Source organism: Nothoprocta perdicaria, unplaced genomic scaffold, assembly GCF_003342845.1.
Source record: "Nothoprocta perdicaria isolate Ctin4 unplaced genomic scaffold, notPer1 scaffold_540, whole genome shotgun sequence".
NCBI classification, from domain to species: Eukaryota; Metazoa; Chordata; class Aves; order Tinamiformes; family Tinamidae; genus Nothoprocta; species Nothoprocta perdicaria.
Window position 1 is genome coordinate 1,905 of NW_020455800.1, and position 14,678 is coordinate 16,582.

The 14,678-nt window shown below is 43.1% G+C and overlaps 4 protein-coding genes across 6 annotated transcripts; 2 read left to right on the plus strand and 2 right to left on the minus strand.

Moving 5' to 3' along the window:
• Positions 1 to 450: 450 nt before the first annotated feature.
• LOC112955181 (scale keratin-like) lies at positions 451 to 2,448 on the minus strand. The gene is made up of 2 exons (XM_026048459.1): positions 2,376 to 2,448; positions 451 to 1,383 (listed from the first exon to the last, which is right to left on the minus strand). Exon 2 carries the CDS (start codon positions 1,357 to 1,359, stop codon positions 907 to 909), a length of 453 nt encoding a protein of 150 aa, XP_025904244.1. The 5' UTR covers positions 1,360 to 1,383; positions 2,376 to 2,448; the 3' UTR covers positions 451 to 906.
• Positions 2,449 to 4,942: 2,494 nt separating this feature from the next.
• LOC112955182 (scale keratin-like) lies at positions 4,943 to 5,368 on the plus strand. 2 transcript variants are annotated; one of them, XM_026048461.1, is made up of 2 exons: positions 4,943 to 5,153; positions 5,208 to 5,368. In XM_026048461.1, the coding sequence occupies exons 1-2, from the start codon at positions 4,943 to 4,945 to the stop codon at positions 5,366 to 5,368; spliced, it is 372 nt and encodes a 123-aa protein (XP_025904246.1). The 2 variants fall into 2 exon arrangements, with proteins under 2 accessions (XP_025904246.1, XP_025904245.1); XM_026048460.1 differs by having other exon boundaries at positions 4,943 to 5,368.
• Positions 5,369 to 7,383: 2,015 nt separating this feature from the next.
• Positions 7,384 to 7,903, minus strand: LOC112955179 (scale keratin-like). 2 transcript variants are annotated; one of them, XM_026048456.1, is made up of 2 exons: positions 7,693 to 7,903; positions 7,384 to 7,605 (listed from the first exon to the last, which is right to left on the minus strand). In XM_026048456.1, the coding sequence occupies exons 1-2, from the start codon at positions 7,901 to 7,903 to the stop codon at positions 7,406 to 7,408; spliced, it is 411 nt and encodes a 136-aa protein (XP_025904241.1). In that variant the 3' UTR covers positions 7,384 to 7,405. The 2 variants fall into 2 exon arrangements, with proteins under 2 accessions (XP_025904241.1, XP_025904240.1); XM_026048455.1 differs by having other exon boundaries at positions 7,384 to 7,903.
• Positions 7,904 to 12,674: 4,771 nt separating this feature from the next.
• Positions 12,675 to 13,154, plus strand: LOC112955184 (scale keratin-like). The gene has a single exon (XM_026048462.1). The coding sequence runs from the start codon at positions 12,675 to 12,677 to the stop codon at positions 13,152 to 13,154; it is 480 nt and encodes a 159-aa protein (XP_025904247.1).
• Positions 13,155 to 14,678: the final 1,524 nt, after the last annotated feature.

Below are 14,678 nucleotides of genomic sequence, written 5' to 3' on the forward strand. Positions count from 1 at the left end.
GATCTTTGCTCACCAGATACATATCTAAAAAATTGCCTATCATTGTTTCCCTTCTGCCTATKGTTGCTTCCCCTAATCTACTTTGAAGAGACTTCAGGCTAGGTTTTTTACTTCAGACAGGGATATAKTGCTATGCTTTCCAATACATGACCTCCTCTACATGTAGATACAAAAATAAATRGACTGAACTTTAACTACTGGGATGGAAGTGGGCAGGGGGGAAAAGGAGGAAAAAAAATCCTGGAAGACCAACTTTTACAGTATTTAGTGTAGAAGAGATTTAAAGAGACAATAACCCCTCAATAGGGATGAAAAACTGGCAGAGAAACTTCCACTACGAGTCCAAGCACCTCCCTGCAAGAATTTGGAGTGCAGAACAGAGTTGTTAAAGTAGGATAAGAGACCTCCATATGTTCACTTGATTTTGAYGCACCTTCCAAGTAGTTGCTACACATGTGCCATGGACAGAGGACAGACTTTGACCCCCCAGGAAATGAGAGAGACACTTTGGCTGCAGACACATTTTATTGCAAGGTGAGAAAAGGTAGACTGGAAACAAACATAAAAGGACAAAGCGGACAGCAGGTCAACTCRGGCTTCAATCAAAGCCATACTTCAAGCTACTCCCATTTGGTGGCTCTTGTAGGGAGAAGACAGTGTGACATGGATGGTGCTGCTTCAGGGTTGGCTGCTGCAAGGCACATGGGGGAGATGTAGCATAAGTGAGGGACAGAAGGAGAACTTGAGAGAAATGAAAGTGTAGAGAGTTGGTGAACATCTCCAACTCCACTGTATCCAGTGGTAATTCTTGATGCTCTGTCCTTTTACTCAGGAGTTGCTCTCTAGATCAGGGTTGCATGTCCTCTTTGCCGGTTCCTCCTCACTTAGAAGCTCTTTCTGGTGGATTTAGCAGGGCCCACAGCTGCCACGGCGGTAYCTGTTGTACCGGTAGGTGTAAGGGCTGCAGTATCCAGCCCCGTAGGATCTACCATAACCATAGAGACCCCTGTAACCTAGAGAGGAGCCCCCATAGCCATAGAGACCYCCATAACCCAGGGAGCCTCCATAGAGACCCCCGTAGCCCAGGGAGGAGCCTCCATAACCTCCATAGAAGCCCCCGTAGCCCAAGGAGGAGCCTCCATAACCACCAAGCACTGGAGCTCCAGAGGAGCCCACAAAGGAGTTCTGTGGGGAGTTGCTGAGGATGGGGCCGGGGAGGGTGACCACCACRGGAGGAGGCTGGATGACGGTGGTGGAGTCRGGGCACTGCCGCACGCAGGGCTCGTTGCAGCTGTCGGCCAGGGGCTGGGGGCGGGCGATGCCGCAGCTGGTGGTGGGACACAGGTCGTAGCAGGACATCTTGCGGGGATGGAGGCAAGTCAGCTGTATGACAGAGAGAGCAAGGCATTATTTACATTCCTGAAAGTGCCATAAATTTCCCTGGATTTCCTCAGACAGGACTACTTTGAAGCACACTGATKTACCCACAGCGCTTACAACTGAAAAATGTGGCAGAGTAGTAAAATTGGTTGCTCACACCCCTTGGTGAGTCACCATCTCAGGAAGGACGAGGACTCCAAGGATGGAGTGTGTTGTTATTCATAATTTTGTGACACTGACTCTTCCTTCCGTGATCCCTTTTGTGCTGAGCTTTGTGGGAATGAGGATTATAAGGAATTCCCTATTCAGATTTACTAACTTGTTTAATGAGGTTGCTCCAGGAAAATTGCAAGGGTTATTATACCTCATTTCCTCCCAATGCACAAAAATGTTGAGCTTCACMGCGCGGCTTTTTCCTTCTGCACTCAGAGCTCTTTTAAAAAAAAAGAAGATCTCACTGCAAATGATTCTTCCCATTTACACAGAAAATCTGGTAGCTCAGCTGTGAGCTCATTTATTCCCTCTATGTCCCTCTATTCATTCAAGCAGTCTACTGCAATGTCTTCTCAATAGTAGCTCTCATTTCCTATATCCTATGTAGTTTACTGCCTTATCTCTGCTATTATTCATAACCATATGTCTCTAATGTATAAAAGCCTCCAGTAATCTGGACTTTTTTCCACCYCCTCCTCTTCCAGTTACCTAGCTAAAAGAAATAAAAACAATTCCATATTGAATTAGCTATATCATTTCCTTGGCTGCTGGAAGTGAATAAACAACATAATTCCTTCTCTACCCTATAAAGAAACTTCCACTTTGCTTTGAAAGGAAATACCCATCTCAAATGTGAAAAGAGATAGAACCTTTAGTAATTTTGGAAAGCTTCTATCTTTTCTCCTACTACTTGATCCCAAGTGGAAGATACCATCCTAGACTGAAGCTTGCAGTAAAGAGATATTCTAAGTAGTCCAAAAATAAAGTGGTGTCACACTTACCAGTTCAACAAGAAGACCCAATGGCGAATGAAGCTTGGAAGAACTGAGCGAAGAGAGCTTTTATATAGTCCCTCGACCGCCTGGGGAATGAGAGCTGGTTTCATGAACGGGAAGCTAGTTAGTTGACACTGCACATTTTTTGCATTGATACCTCCGCACAGTGTTGAAATTGTTTTGCTTTCTGTTTATTGCCTGATCCAAATTATCATGTAACATAACAAGCTCATTACATCACTAAGGTCTTTCATGTGAAACACTGATGGGTAAAATGAATGCATCTTTCATCTTAAAACATGATTCATGAAATTACCATCAGTTTTCTATCCTCTTTAGAGTTGCACCCTATATTAAGCAGCTTATACATATTTACTTATTCTGTTGCTGGCTTATATGATAATGATGCTCAGGCATTTATCAGAAACAACCTGCTGTGAGATGTTTCTTTCCAAGTCCCTTACAACAAGCATCCCTCCTCTTCAAGATAAATTACAGTTTATCATTAAATGCTCAGAAGGTATGTAATCATTAAATACTCAGCAGGTACGTAATATTTTGTCAGATTAGTTATTTCTACCCGAGATGTGATACAACTCATATAGGAGCTCATAGAGATTTTTTAGCACTCTTGGAGTGAATTTTTGTAGGGGAGCATCCCTTAACACATAGTAGCTGCTGTCCCAAACATCCTTTAGGTCTCTTTTGACCTTCAGACTAGAACTTAAAGCTCAGTTTGGTTCTGAAGAGAGAGAGATTTATATTCGTAATGTTTGGGGTGGAAAACCCAGTTCACATTAGTTCATCCAGGAATGTGAAACTTATTGGTGTCCTGTTTAYCCATCTTCTCTGTTTTCTCTCTGCTCTTCTCGTGATAAGTCTAAAAGCATTGGGCTCCATGTCTTTGGGAACCACACATTCCAGCCAGCAAGGACCGAGGGCATCTCTCAGTAGGGAGCAATTATAATCTGGAAAATAATCAGAAAATTCAAACGCTGACTTTTGCTGAGGTTTCTGTCTTTGTTTATGGCACCATTGTTGGTTAAGTCACCAACATAGTTATCTTCTTATCATCTATTATTTCTAAATAAGCTTCTCCAACCCTTCAGAAGCACTAGATTCCCTGAGCTATAAAGCTGTCCCAATAATTTCTGAGAAGATTCAAAAAGATTTTCTAACTCTTCACAACCATTCATTACAGTTTGTACACACCATTTCATAATTACATTAAAAGTGTGTCTGCATATTTACACCCACTATTATGAAATATTATCTCATTCAGATAGATATGTCAAGGTCACTTTGGTCTTCCTGATGAGATCATGATTTATAACATTTCTGGGAACTTCATTTCTTTGATTTTCTTTAACTGAACTTCRCCTTCCTTTTATTCAAGCATGCATTGCTTCAGAAACAGAAATCTACTTATATTACCTGAAATATTAACAAAAAAAACCTGGGATACGATGGTTTGTGTGCTAACAGAATGAGTCTTCAAAGGTCACTTGTGCTCCTAAGAGAAAACTCGTCTCCAGGAATACTGCTGCCTGAACTCATTAAACTGAATGACCTGCACCAAGACAAAAGAAAGGATAGTCTTCCTATCATCTTAATTACCCAGAACTCCCGAAGAAGCGGTGTCAGCTAACTACCTCCCGTAACTCTAAAGCAATGAAACAAGACAAAATAATTCTGCATATAAAACCCGGAGATAATGATGATCAGGGTGGTGGAAAACTCATGTCACGCTATGTGTGGGTTGGAAGCGCCTGCAACATGAAAACTATTTCGGCRCTTTGAGGAGTCGTGTCCTACAATTTGGGGCTGGTGCCTAATTATGAGCTCATGTATAGGATGCCTAACACCCCCCCGGGCAATCTGGGAGCTATATAATGGCTCACTCCACTCAGGCTTCCTATACACTTCTCTCAACCCAATTCACTGAGGAGAGCGGGTAAGTTATTCTGAAATCCATAAAACTTAACTTCTTGTTAATAATTATTGATTTTAGCTTAAGGTTAGGTTCTTTCTCTGCATTGCCAGGTCATCAATGTGTTTTTCCTCCAGAAATCACATTGGTTTCCCCATTCCATGCTGGTCCCCTATAAAKGCAGGCTATAGAAGCAAACAGTGGGGATAGGCTGAGCAGTTTTGAATCTAGTTTTAATGCTGCAGAGAGATGCTAGACCATTCTAGAAGATAAAGAATTGTTCCTATAGAGGGCCACAATTGKGGCAATGTTCAACAGAGATGTGTTCAGTTTTTTAAAAGGAAATGATCCAGCTCATCAAATAGAAACAGACTCTAAKGCAATACTTCAGAAACTAGCCTTAGTGTGAGGTGCAGAAGGAGCGAGTGAATTAGATATGACATTGATGTAATAAAGTAAACAGGCTCTAGCTCCCAGTGCAAAGAGTATTATCACAGACAATATACTTAGATTCTGGCTTTATTATTGATAATTTGTTTCACTGTTGAGCATCATAACTGTTGAGCATCATAACCTAACGTTTGATATTTCTTATTGACGTAAAACAACCATGTCTTGCAGACTTAACCTCCATCYCHGCAAGATGTCCTGCTACGACCTGTGTCCCACCACCAGCTGCGGCATCGCCCGCCCCCAGCCCCTGGCCGACAGCTGCAACGAGCCCTGCGTGCGGCAGTGCCCYGACTCCACCACCGTCATCCAGCCTCCTCCYGTGGTGGTCACCCTCCCCGGYCCCATCCTCAGCWMCTYCCCACAGAACTCCTTTGTGGGCTCCTCWGGAGCTCCAGTGCTTGGTGGTTATGGAGGCTCCTCCTTGGGCTACGGGGGCTTCTATGGAGGTTATGGAGGCTCCTCCCTAGGCTATGGGGGTCTCTATGGCGGGTTTGGAGGTTCCTCCTTGGGCTATGGGGGTCTTTATGGATACGGAAGATCCTACGGGGCTGGATCCTGCAGCCCTTACTCCTACCGGTACARCAGGTACCGCCGTGGCAGCTGTGGGCCCTGCTAAATCTGATGGAAATAGTCCCAGGGCAAGGAAGAACCAGCAAGCAAGATGCGACGGGTTTGCACCTGAGGAGCTCGGAGCTTCCACTGCTCTGGTTGAAGACTTGGAGCTCTTGCCTTCAGCCCCTATTAAATTCTTGCAGTTTCTGACCTAATGCTTCTTTCCTCATATCTCCCAAATGCCTGGGGTAAACATGTCACAAAGTTGTTCACTTTAAGCTCCTATTTTTCCATTTCAACCTCTAAAAGATCATATATGGATGTATACCTGTTTGGAAAGCAATTTCATATTCCTTCAGCTCTGGAAATGTCTTATTTTCTCAGTATCATTAAAAGCTTGCTGCATCTAATTTGTACTTTCTGGTTATTTCCACCCCCCAAATCCCAATATATTTATCCTGACTATTTGTGTGATAAAAATCTCACCTCTATACATATTCAGTAAAAGGGCTGCACATGAGAAATGCCCTGCTCAAGGTAACAGAAAAACAGGGAATTTCAAGTGCATAAACATAGTATGTGAGCTCTCAGCTCAGAAGGACTTTGTCCTACTCTCCTTCTCCTCCTTTATCACATGCATATTCTTAATACATTTGATAAGTTTCCCTGCTGGAAAGATAAATGAGGTACATCTACTAATCACACATATTATTGGTAGAAGAATGAAACAATATATTAATAAATGTTAAGTATCCTCTAAAAACAGTATGTAATTGGARCTTAGTGAAAAGTCCTTCCAAACACATCCTCCAAGCACTCATCTTTTTTAATTTCAGGTGATCATCTATATATCGAAAGTCTTTCCTCAGAGAGGGTCTCTGAAAAAAAAGTGGATGAWTTTTTTCTTAGACACTTTAAGAAAGTTTCTAAGGTATCTAAATAGAGTGTAGGCAGAATATCACTATGGTTCCCGGAGAGCTGAGAAGATAGAGAAGATTAGGATTCTGTACAGGTTTTTCCAACCCTGAACTAGGAAGTGAACTACACATACCGCTCCCCATAGACCCCCACTTTKTCTTCAGAGGAGCCCTCACAACAGAAAAAGCCATTTTTACCCATTTTGTCTGCAACTCAGCCTTCTAGTAACAAATGACCATTAAGTTTTCTCACCTAAGAGGGCTCTCAGAGAGCCTGTTCTTCTCTGAAGGTCTCCTTTCTCTGCCCATAGCCTCCTGCCTGGGCCCTCAGTAGCTCCATTTATCCATACCCTTTTCCCACCTCTCCTGACCTCTCTAAATCCCTTCCCACTCAGAAGCATCACTCCCACCCAAGCCTCTCAGCTGCAACCTCTTCCCCTCATAATTTGCTTTGGATCCTACTTCACTGCAGACATAGAAGAAGCTCTGACTCCTTCTGTGGTCTTGGACTAAGATCCAAGTGACCCCTAAGGAAAAGGGAATTCAGGATAGTTATTTTCTGGACACTGTTTTTACTGTGACCCAGTCCAGCTGGGAAGGGGACACTGGTGCTCACAAACATCAGTAATAAACTGAGCACAGCTAAGGCAGATTAACCTCATTGATGCCTGGGCCATTTCAGATGTGCTTCTGAAACCAGAACCTCATCCTAAATAATAATTGGATTTTTTTTTCCTTCAGTTCTCCTTTTATAAGTGCCTACAGACTTAAAWTTTTTTATCCGTAATGGTAGAAATGAAAACCAAAATTCTAGTTGCTTGATGCAAAGAAGAATCATTTTAATGAGGATTAAACACTTGCAGAAAAAGCATTTTGAAGTAGCAAGAACAAGCAGCAGAGTGATGAGAGTCCATTTCATAACGTGTCTTCTGCGCCGAAGAGCCGTTTTGCAAGGAATTAAGTTACACACTTTACCCGATCTGTTCCACACGCAGGTGGAAAGAGCAAAGAGCCTGTAAGTGGAGGGTGGAGAAATTAAAGATATATTGTGCATGACCGGCTTGGCTGTGGTGGGACTGTAGTGATCAGAACGTAGCAGCGTTTCTTGGGGAACTCTGCTGTGGATCAGGGCTGCATGTCCTCTTTGCCGGTTCCTCCTCRCTTAGAAGCTCTTTCTGGTGGATTTAGCAGGGCCCACAGCTGCCACGGCGGTACCTGTTGTACCGGTAGGAGTAAGGGCTGCAGTATCCAGCCCCGTAGGATCTACCATAGCCATAGAGACCCCCATAACCTAGAGAGGAGCCCCCATAGCCATAGAGACCCCCATAACCCAGGGAGGAGCCTCCATAGCCTCCATAGAGACCCCCATAGCCCAAGGAGGAGCCTCCATAGAGACCCCCGTAGCCCAGGGAGGAGCCTCCATAACCTCCATAGAAGCCCCCATAGCCCAAGGAGGAGCCTCCATAACCACCAAGCACTGGAGCTCCAGAGGAGCCCACAAAGGAGTTCTGTGGGGAGTTGCTGAGGATGGGGCCGGGGAGGGTGACCACCACGGGAGGAGGCTGGATGACGGTGGTGGAGTCRGGGCACTGCCGCACGCAGGGCTCGTTGCAGCTGTYGGCCAGGGGCTGGGGGCGGGCGATGCCGCAGCTGGTGGTGGGACACAGGTCGTAGCAGGACATCTTGCWGGGAYGGAGGTTAAGTCTGCAAGACACATTAATGAGTTGATTAAAAAGGGAGGAAAGAAGAAGAAAAAAGAATTTTTTTTTTTGAAGAAAAAAATAATTACAACATCTTGCATATAGACTTATAGAAGACTATGAGACATTGGGTAGGTAGATGGATTTCCCAGTTTGCAAACTTGATGTCTTATTACTTCATAAGCCCTTTTTCTGAAAACAAAAATTCTCAGAGTTCTGAAAAGAAAAAGTGTCTACATACACAAAATTACATGAGAAACCTTATATCCATGTCTCAAGTGCTTTCTCCTCAYGAAGATCTTGCAAATAATTTAGACAAAGATTCATACACAATACCAAAACCTAAAGCAGGGAAACAAATTGACTGTTTCCAAAGCCTTCTGGTGATTCAGGAGGAAAACTTTGGCTTGAGTTCAGTGCTTCTAGATGAGATGTAATTTATTATATATATTTTAATTACAGTGTCTTCTCCTTCCCACTCATCCCTATTTTCCTGGGAGCTGTAGGTACATGGATTATGAGATGTTCCCTGTTTGGATTGCTCACAAAGCAATTTGACAAGACAATAAAACATCAGATGGTGGAGTTATTAACCCCGTTCCCAGCTAGGAAGCTATTGTACTGAGACAATCTGGAKTTTTTTCAACTTAAGTCAGTGTTCTAGGCTCTGATAACTTTCAAAAATCTCTTTTCAAATCTTTAGTCCCAGGATAAACAAAATCCCCTCAATAAAGCCAAGAATTCAGTCCAGTTTGTCTTCTCTAAATTTAGCTATTTTCCCTAAGGATGTTTTTACTTGAACAATTGCTTTAATACATGATATTTGAACTTCTCATCTCTATCCACTATGTCTTGCAATTCCCCAACATTATTCTGGAAAAGAACATGACACCAAGAACACAAAGCAGAGTAAGAGCAGGAGAAAGCAGAGGACTTTCATAGATGCATAGGTTGCTCATCTCAGGTTGGAAGATCAACTGTGATGGTGACACCCTTACTAACAGCTGAACCACAGTCCTGCAAACTTTTGGAAAAGATTAAATGCCTTCCAGATAGGAAGCATTGTACATGTCCCAGAGTTTCTGATGCCAAACTAGTACCTCTACACATCCCTTGAACAAAACTGGCATTTCTGCCCACCCAGAGCCAGCTTTTGCATCTTGATCTCAACGCAGCCCAGAAATCCTCTACAGAATGAGTGGTGGACATCCACTGAAGTTGAGATCTGCAGTAAAAAGATGCATTGGTAGATAGAGAGAAGAATTAGACTTACCCAAGCTGTGGAGAAGTCAAGTGAAATGTGTGGAAGAGCTATGAGAGAGAGGAGCTTTTATACTTTATCATAGCACCTAGAGGTGTAAGAATAAAATTGGTTGCCAGCCCAAATTTCAGGCACGTGTAGGCTCTAGAGATGATGAAATTGCTTTGTTCGTTGTCAGGGTTTATGAGTCCTTTCAAATTCTTCTGTAATAGGGCCTCAACCTTACATTAGATTACAGAGAATTCTTTCATCTTGTGTATTGTTGGGCAAAATTAATATCTGGCTTCATTCCAGTCACTGCCTTGGAATTAGGACAGAAATTAAGCCAGCTCCACTCATATTAATTTAACACCATGAGAGCAACTCAAGTGTTTATCAGAATCACAAACTGCTGTCATGGACAAGATTTTTAAGTGTGTGTAATTCACATTGCAATCTGCCAGGACAGAACTAAAAGATTGTCAATGCAACGTGCAGGAAGGTTGTAGATGCTTAGGAGCTTTGGATGCTTAGGAGTTGGTGACTTAGAAGACAAATCTTTATTTTCTTTTGGTGGTGGTCGTATTTTTTTCTTCTCTTCTCTTCTCTTCTCTTCTCTTCTCTTCTCTTCTCTTCTCTTCTCTTCTCTTCTCTTCTCTTCTCTTCTCTTCTCTTCTCTTCTCTTCTCTTCTCTTCTCTTCTCTTCTCTTCTCTTCTCTTCTCTTCTCTTCTCTTCTCTTCTCTTCTCTTCTCTTCTCTTCTTTTTTGGGGGGAGAAGGAAGAAGATTGTTTGTTTCTTTTCAGAGATAGACATGAAATGTGTTTCCAAGTTAAATAAAACTACAGTGGGGTTATTGAGCTGATCTGTAGTGATGAGCCAAACAGATTTTTTTCAGGTATTGCTTGTCTGCCCTTATTACTGCATAAATGGTACTTGAGAATATTTATTAGTGCTAAGAAGACTTGACTTTTTTAAGTACAGATGGATCCTAGGGTGTGAAAGGAGAAATTTGACAGAAGGGCTTTGAATTGTTGACTTTGATTCTGAGGAATTCATGATCATCTATAATACACTTCTGTTGCTTCATGCCATAGGTCTGAATTGGGCTGAGGTGGCAGTTTCTTCTGCAAATAGAGAACAATTATGTACTTGGAACGTATCATGTGAAACAAAGGTTGCTTCTTCCCTTGTTTACCGATGTATTATGTTAACACTGCAGACTCTATGTCATAAATTATCTCTAAATTATGAGCCGCGTTTTTGGCCTTTGAGGTGGCTAGAGCTTTTCCCGGATGATAATATTTCCAAGCTTCTAGGGGACAAGTCTTTTCATATGCCACAAACTAATGATTTGGGAATGAACTCTTACAATTAGGCTAAATGAATGTACCATTTCAGTGCCTAGCGATTATGAAATGGCATCACATTAAAATATGTAAGTCAAGGTCGTTTGTGTCCTTCATGACTGAATCACAGACATTTGTGCATCCTCACTTTTCTTCAGTATAGAAGTATGGAAAGAAATATAAACTATTTTAAAGATGTACCATTTTGTAAGCTGTATAATCCACACATGATTTGTGATTTGCGGTTGCACAACATCACAGAAACAAAAGTTTTGGTWATTTTCTCAGATTTTTCCAGTTCTACCAATTCAACAGCCCAATGCAGGTAATGGTTGCTCTGTCTCTATTATGACATATCTTCGGGTAGCTTTAGCAAGTTGCCCCCATTCAACTTCCATTTCTATTTCCTTCTGCATCGTCCTCAAGACTGCGTGGTCCAAAGTATTGATGGACTCCAGAAGATTTTGTATTAAGACCCAGAAGATTGAATGATGCAGGTGACCCAGGCTTAGCAAATGAAGTGTTTCATAACCTTAAGATCARAAAGAGCACGCCACAGAGACAGACAAAAGAAACCACTTAAAGACCTTAGTAGACCCTTTAAGGTCACAGGGAGTTTTTGCCGGTCACCACACGTAAAGTTGCTGAGAGTGAAAATGATAAATACTCTTAAAGATAACCCCAAAAGTTGCTCCAAAGAACTCTACTCAGTTATCTGACAGCCTGGTTTCAATAGAAAGATCTGTGCTCCTCAGGTGACAGCAATTCTTCTGAGCCACCCAATGAGCCACCTCAAATTGCCTTAATGTGGAGAAAAGTTAGTGTACTTCTTACTGTACCACCATGGCTGTGAGTGGAATGATAACGTGATTATGACCTGCAACAATTAGAGGCAAAAGAAGCCTCTGTGATGAAATGTGTCTTTCACGTTTCATGTGAACTTGAAACCAAGAAATAAACARATAGTCAGCAAAATTTTCCGGACCTATGTGTCCCATTAGTTTTGGGTTTGCCTCAATTACGCGTATGCGTAAATTGCAGCTGGGATGATCTCCCTGATCTGGTGAACAGTATAAAAGCTCTCCCCACTCAAGGCTCCTCATTCCACCTTGCTAGCCTCAGTTGCCTCGGTGAGAAGGGTAAGTGTCATTCTATGAGTTCTCCTAAACTTCAGCTATCTCTCTTCTATAGTTCACTTAAGGTTGGAATCAACTATAAGTATTCTAAGTCTTAGTAACGTGGGGTTATTCCTTTGTACATTTGTCTTTCTTATTTGGTCTTGGACATTAAGGTATTCAGGTTTTGGAGARTCAAAGCGGGATTTTCAGAAATGGTCATTTCCTGCTAATGCAAACATCAGCTACCAAAACTATTAAATAACTTGAAATACATCAGTAGAGAGCTTTTTCGAGTCATCAGGAGTTTTTAAAGAATATTGCATATACATTTTTATGYGATGTTTTTACATGTATGCATGTGTTTGTTGAGGATGCAGGCTATCCAGGAGTAACATGGAAGCATCATCTATGGAAATACTGGCATGCTGAGGTGTAACTAGGAAAAACTGACCTAGCTTTCATGCTGTCTTGCTCTGAGCAGGCAGTTGGACTAGATGACCTCCAGAAGTCTCTTCTGACATCAAATTTCTTTGAGGTGGAATCAAATCCTACAGCAACAACCTTTCAGAAGAGCTTAGATCTCAATGTACTTATTTGTAGTAGATACCTAGCCCTAGTTGTCTAAGTGTGCCTATTCCCAATCTAGAAAATCAGGCAAATAATCTTTTCACCCACCCCGTGACTCTCAAACTCCTTTGCAAGGTCTCCAGGGCAGGGAATGTGTCATTTAAGCTGTGTTTAGAGCRGGCTCAGCAAACCATCAACATGATTTTAGTTATGGTTTCTGGAAGCCTGTTATGAATTAGTACACTAGAGCTGTTCTTCCAGCTGGCCATTAGTTCAACTCATGAGCTCTGCTGCTTGTCAGGCTRGTGTTCATTATTTTGGCCAGCATAAAGTAGAGATAAAACCACCTTTTTTGGCACAGCCCTTGTAAGATGGGCTGCAAAATTCAGTGAAAGGAAGTTTGCGAAGAAGGTGTAGATAATATTATTATAGTGTCTGGTCTATCATTGTGTCTTGCAGACTTAACCTCCATCCCMGCAAGATGTCCTGCTACGACCTGTGTCCCACCACCAGCTGCGGCATCGCCCGCCCCCAGCCCCTGGCCGACAGCTGCAACGAGCCCTGCGTGCGGCAGTGCCCTGACTCCACCACCGTCATCCAGCCTCCTCCCGTGGTGGTCACCCTCCCCGGCCCCATCCTCAGCAACTCCCCACAGAACTCCTTTGTGGGCTCCTCTGGAGCTCCAGTGCTTGGTGGTTATGGAGGCTCCTCCTTGGGCTACGGGGGCTTCTATGGAGGTTATGGAGGTTCCTCCTTGGGCTATGGGGGTCTCTATGGTGGTTTTGGAGGCTCCTCCCTGGGCTATGGAGGCTCCCTGGGCTATGGAGGCTCCCTGGGCTATGGAGGATACTTGGGTTGCGGAGGCCTGTATGGATACGGAAGATCCTACGGGGCTGGATACTGGGGCCCTTACTCCTACCGGTACAACAGGTACCGCCGTGGCAGCTGTGGACCTTGCTAAACACAGCCAGAAAATCCACAAGAAGAATAACACGAAGTCTCTCCTTTCTTCCCTTTAGTCCTCCTATTTTACTGTTCTAGGTTCAATTTTTTGGCTGTATTCTACTTTATCATGTCTGATAAGGTAGTAAAACTTGTAACTTTGCACCTTTCACAATGTAGTTAATACTGGCATGCTGAATATCCTYTCTTGGTACTGTAAATTGTTGTGTCCCTTTTCATTCTCATTAAACTTCTGTTGCATGATTTGAAAAAAAAAAAAAAAGCTTTTGTGGTTTTCTGTGCTCATCTCTTCGGAGTTTGACAGCTTCTCTGCATAAAACTGCCTCTTAGATGTTGGGTTGTGATACTATTGTGCAAACCCTCCTAGACCTGTTTCATAATTGAGCTAAATAATATGGCCTCAGCACCAGCAATAGGATAGCAGCCTGCTGTGAAAATATTTCAGTACATTCCCCACTCCTGARACCGACATAGAGTGACCAACCTGGTCCATGCACCACTTGCTGCCTAGGGCTGAAAATCCCTATGAAAGTCCCTATGGAAGGAGCCCTTGAGCATAGGCACTGGCAGCAATCCTGCTGCACTGTTCTGGAGGAAGGGAAAAAAAACAGATAACCTGGAACGGTGACAGCAACAGTGATGGCAATGACCATCTGGATGGAASTGACCAGCTGGGGCACTTCCCTGGAGTCAGGACACAGGCTCCTACCACCATGGGCACCTGGCTGGATGCACTCATGGAGCAAATGTCACAGAAAGGCATCTCTCTGAAGAGCAGATTGGTCAGAAACCTGATGGGAACCATGAATTAACACGGCTTAAAGTCCCCTGGAATAGCAGAAAAAGAAATAAGATCACATGGTGATGGGAAACATGCAGCTGGCTCAATTCCTTATAGCACTAATTCCTCCAGCTCCATCCCATCTAACTGCAACTAGCCGTTGGGACCTGCTCAGATCAGTGCTGCTCCTCAAAGTTACATGAGCCCTGTAGGAAAAATAGCTTTTAAATGAGAGTTGCTCACATGACTTGAGGTTGTCACACGCCCCATCAGGCAATTGGCTGCTCTTATCTTGTTCCTGATAAAAGGCAGCTCACCTGGTCTGATGTGCAGAACTGATCTTATCCATCAAGGAATACCTGCCCAAAGGCACAGCCAACTCCTCACAGCCCAAAGGCCATTTCTGCACCCGGTACAGAAACTGTTCCTACATCTCTTTCAGCGTTGGCTTTCATCTATTTAAATTGATTAAAGACAGCACCCAGATCAAGTAATTAACTATCAGAAACCAACTAGAAATGAACTCTCTCCTTTTAAATGTGACTGTGATGGAGGCCTCTGAAATGCAAGGATGTCAGCAATTTGGAGCAATCTCATCTTGGACTTTCCCAGCTGGATAGTAGGCTACATCGCTGTGAACTGAGCTTTGTGCAATATGTTGTTGAAGCCAATAAACCTAAAAACCTGCCTATAACATCACCTCCTCCTAAGGGATGGGAAAAGATTAAATTAAACTTACCA

Bases quoted from the DNA above. Each gene is read 5' to 3' on its own strand.
- LOC112955184 (XM_026048462.1), top strand. From the start codon at position 12,675: ATGTCCTGCTACGACCTGTGTCCCACCACCAGCTGCGGCATCGCCCGC.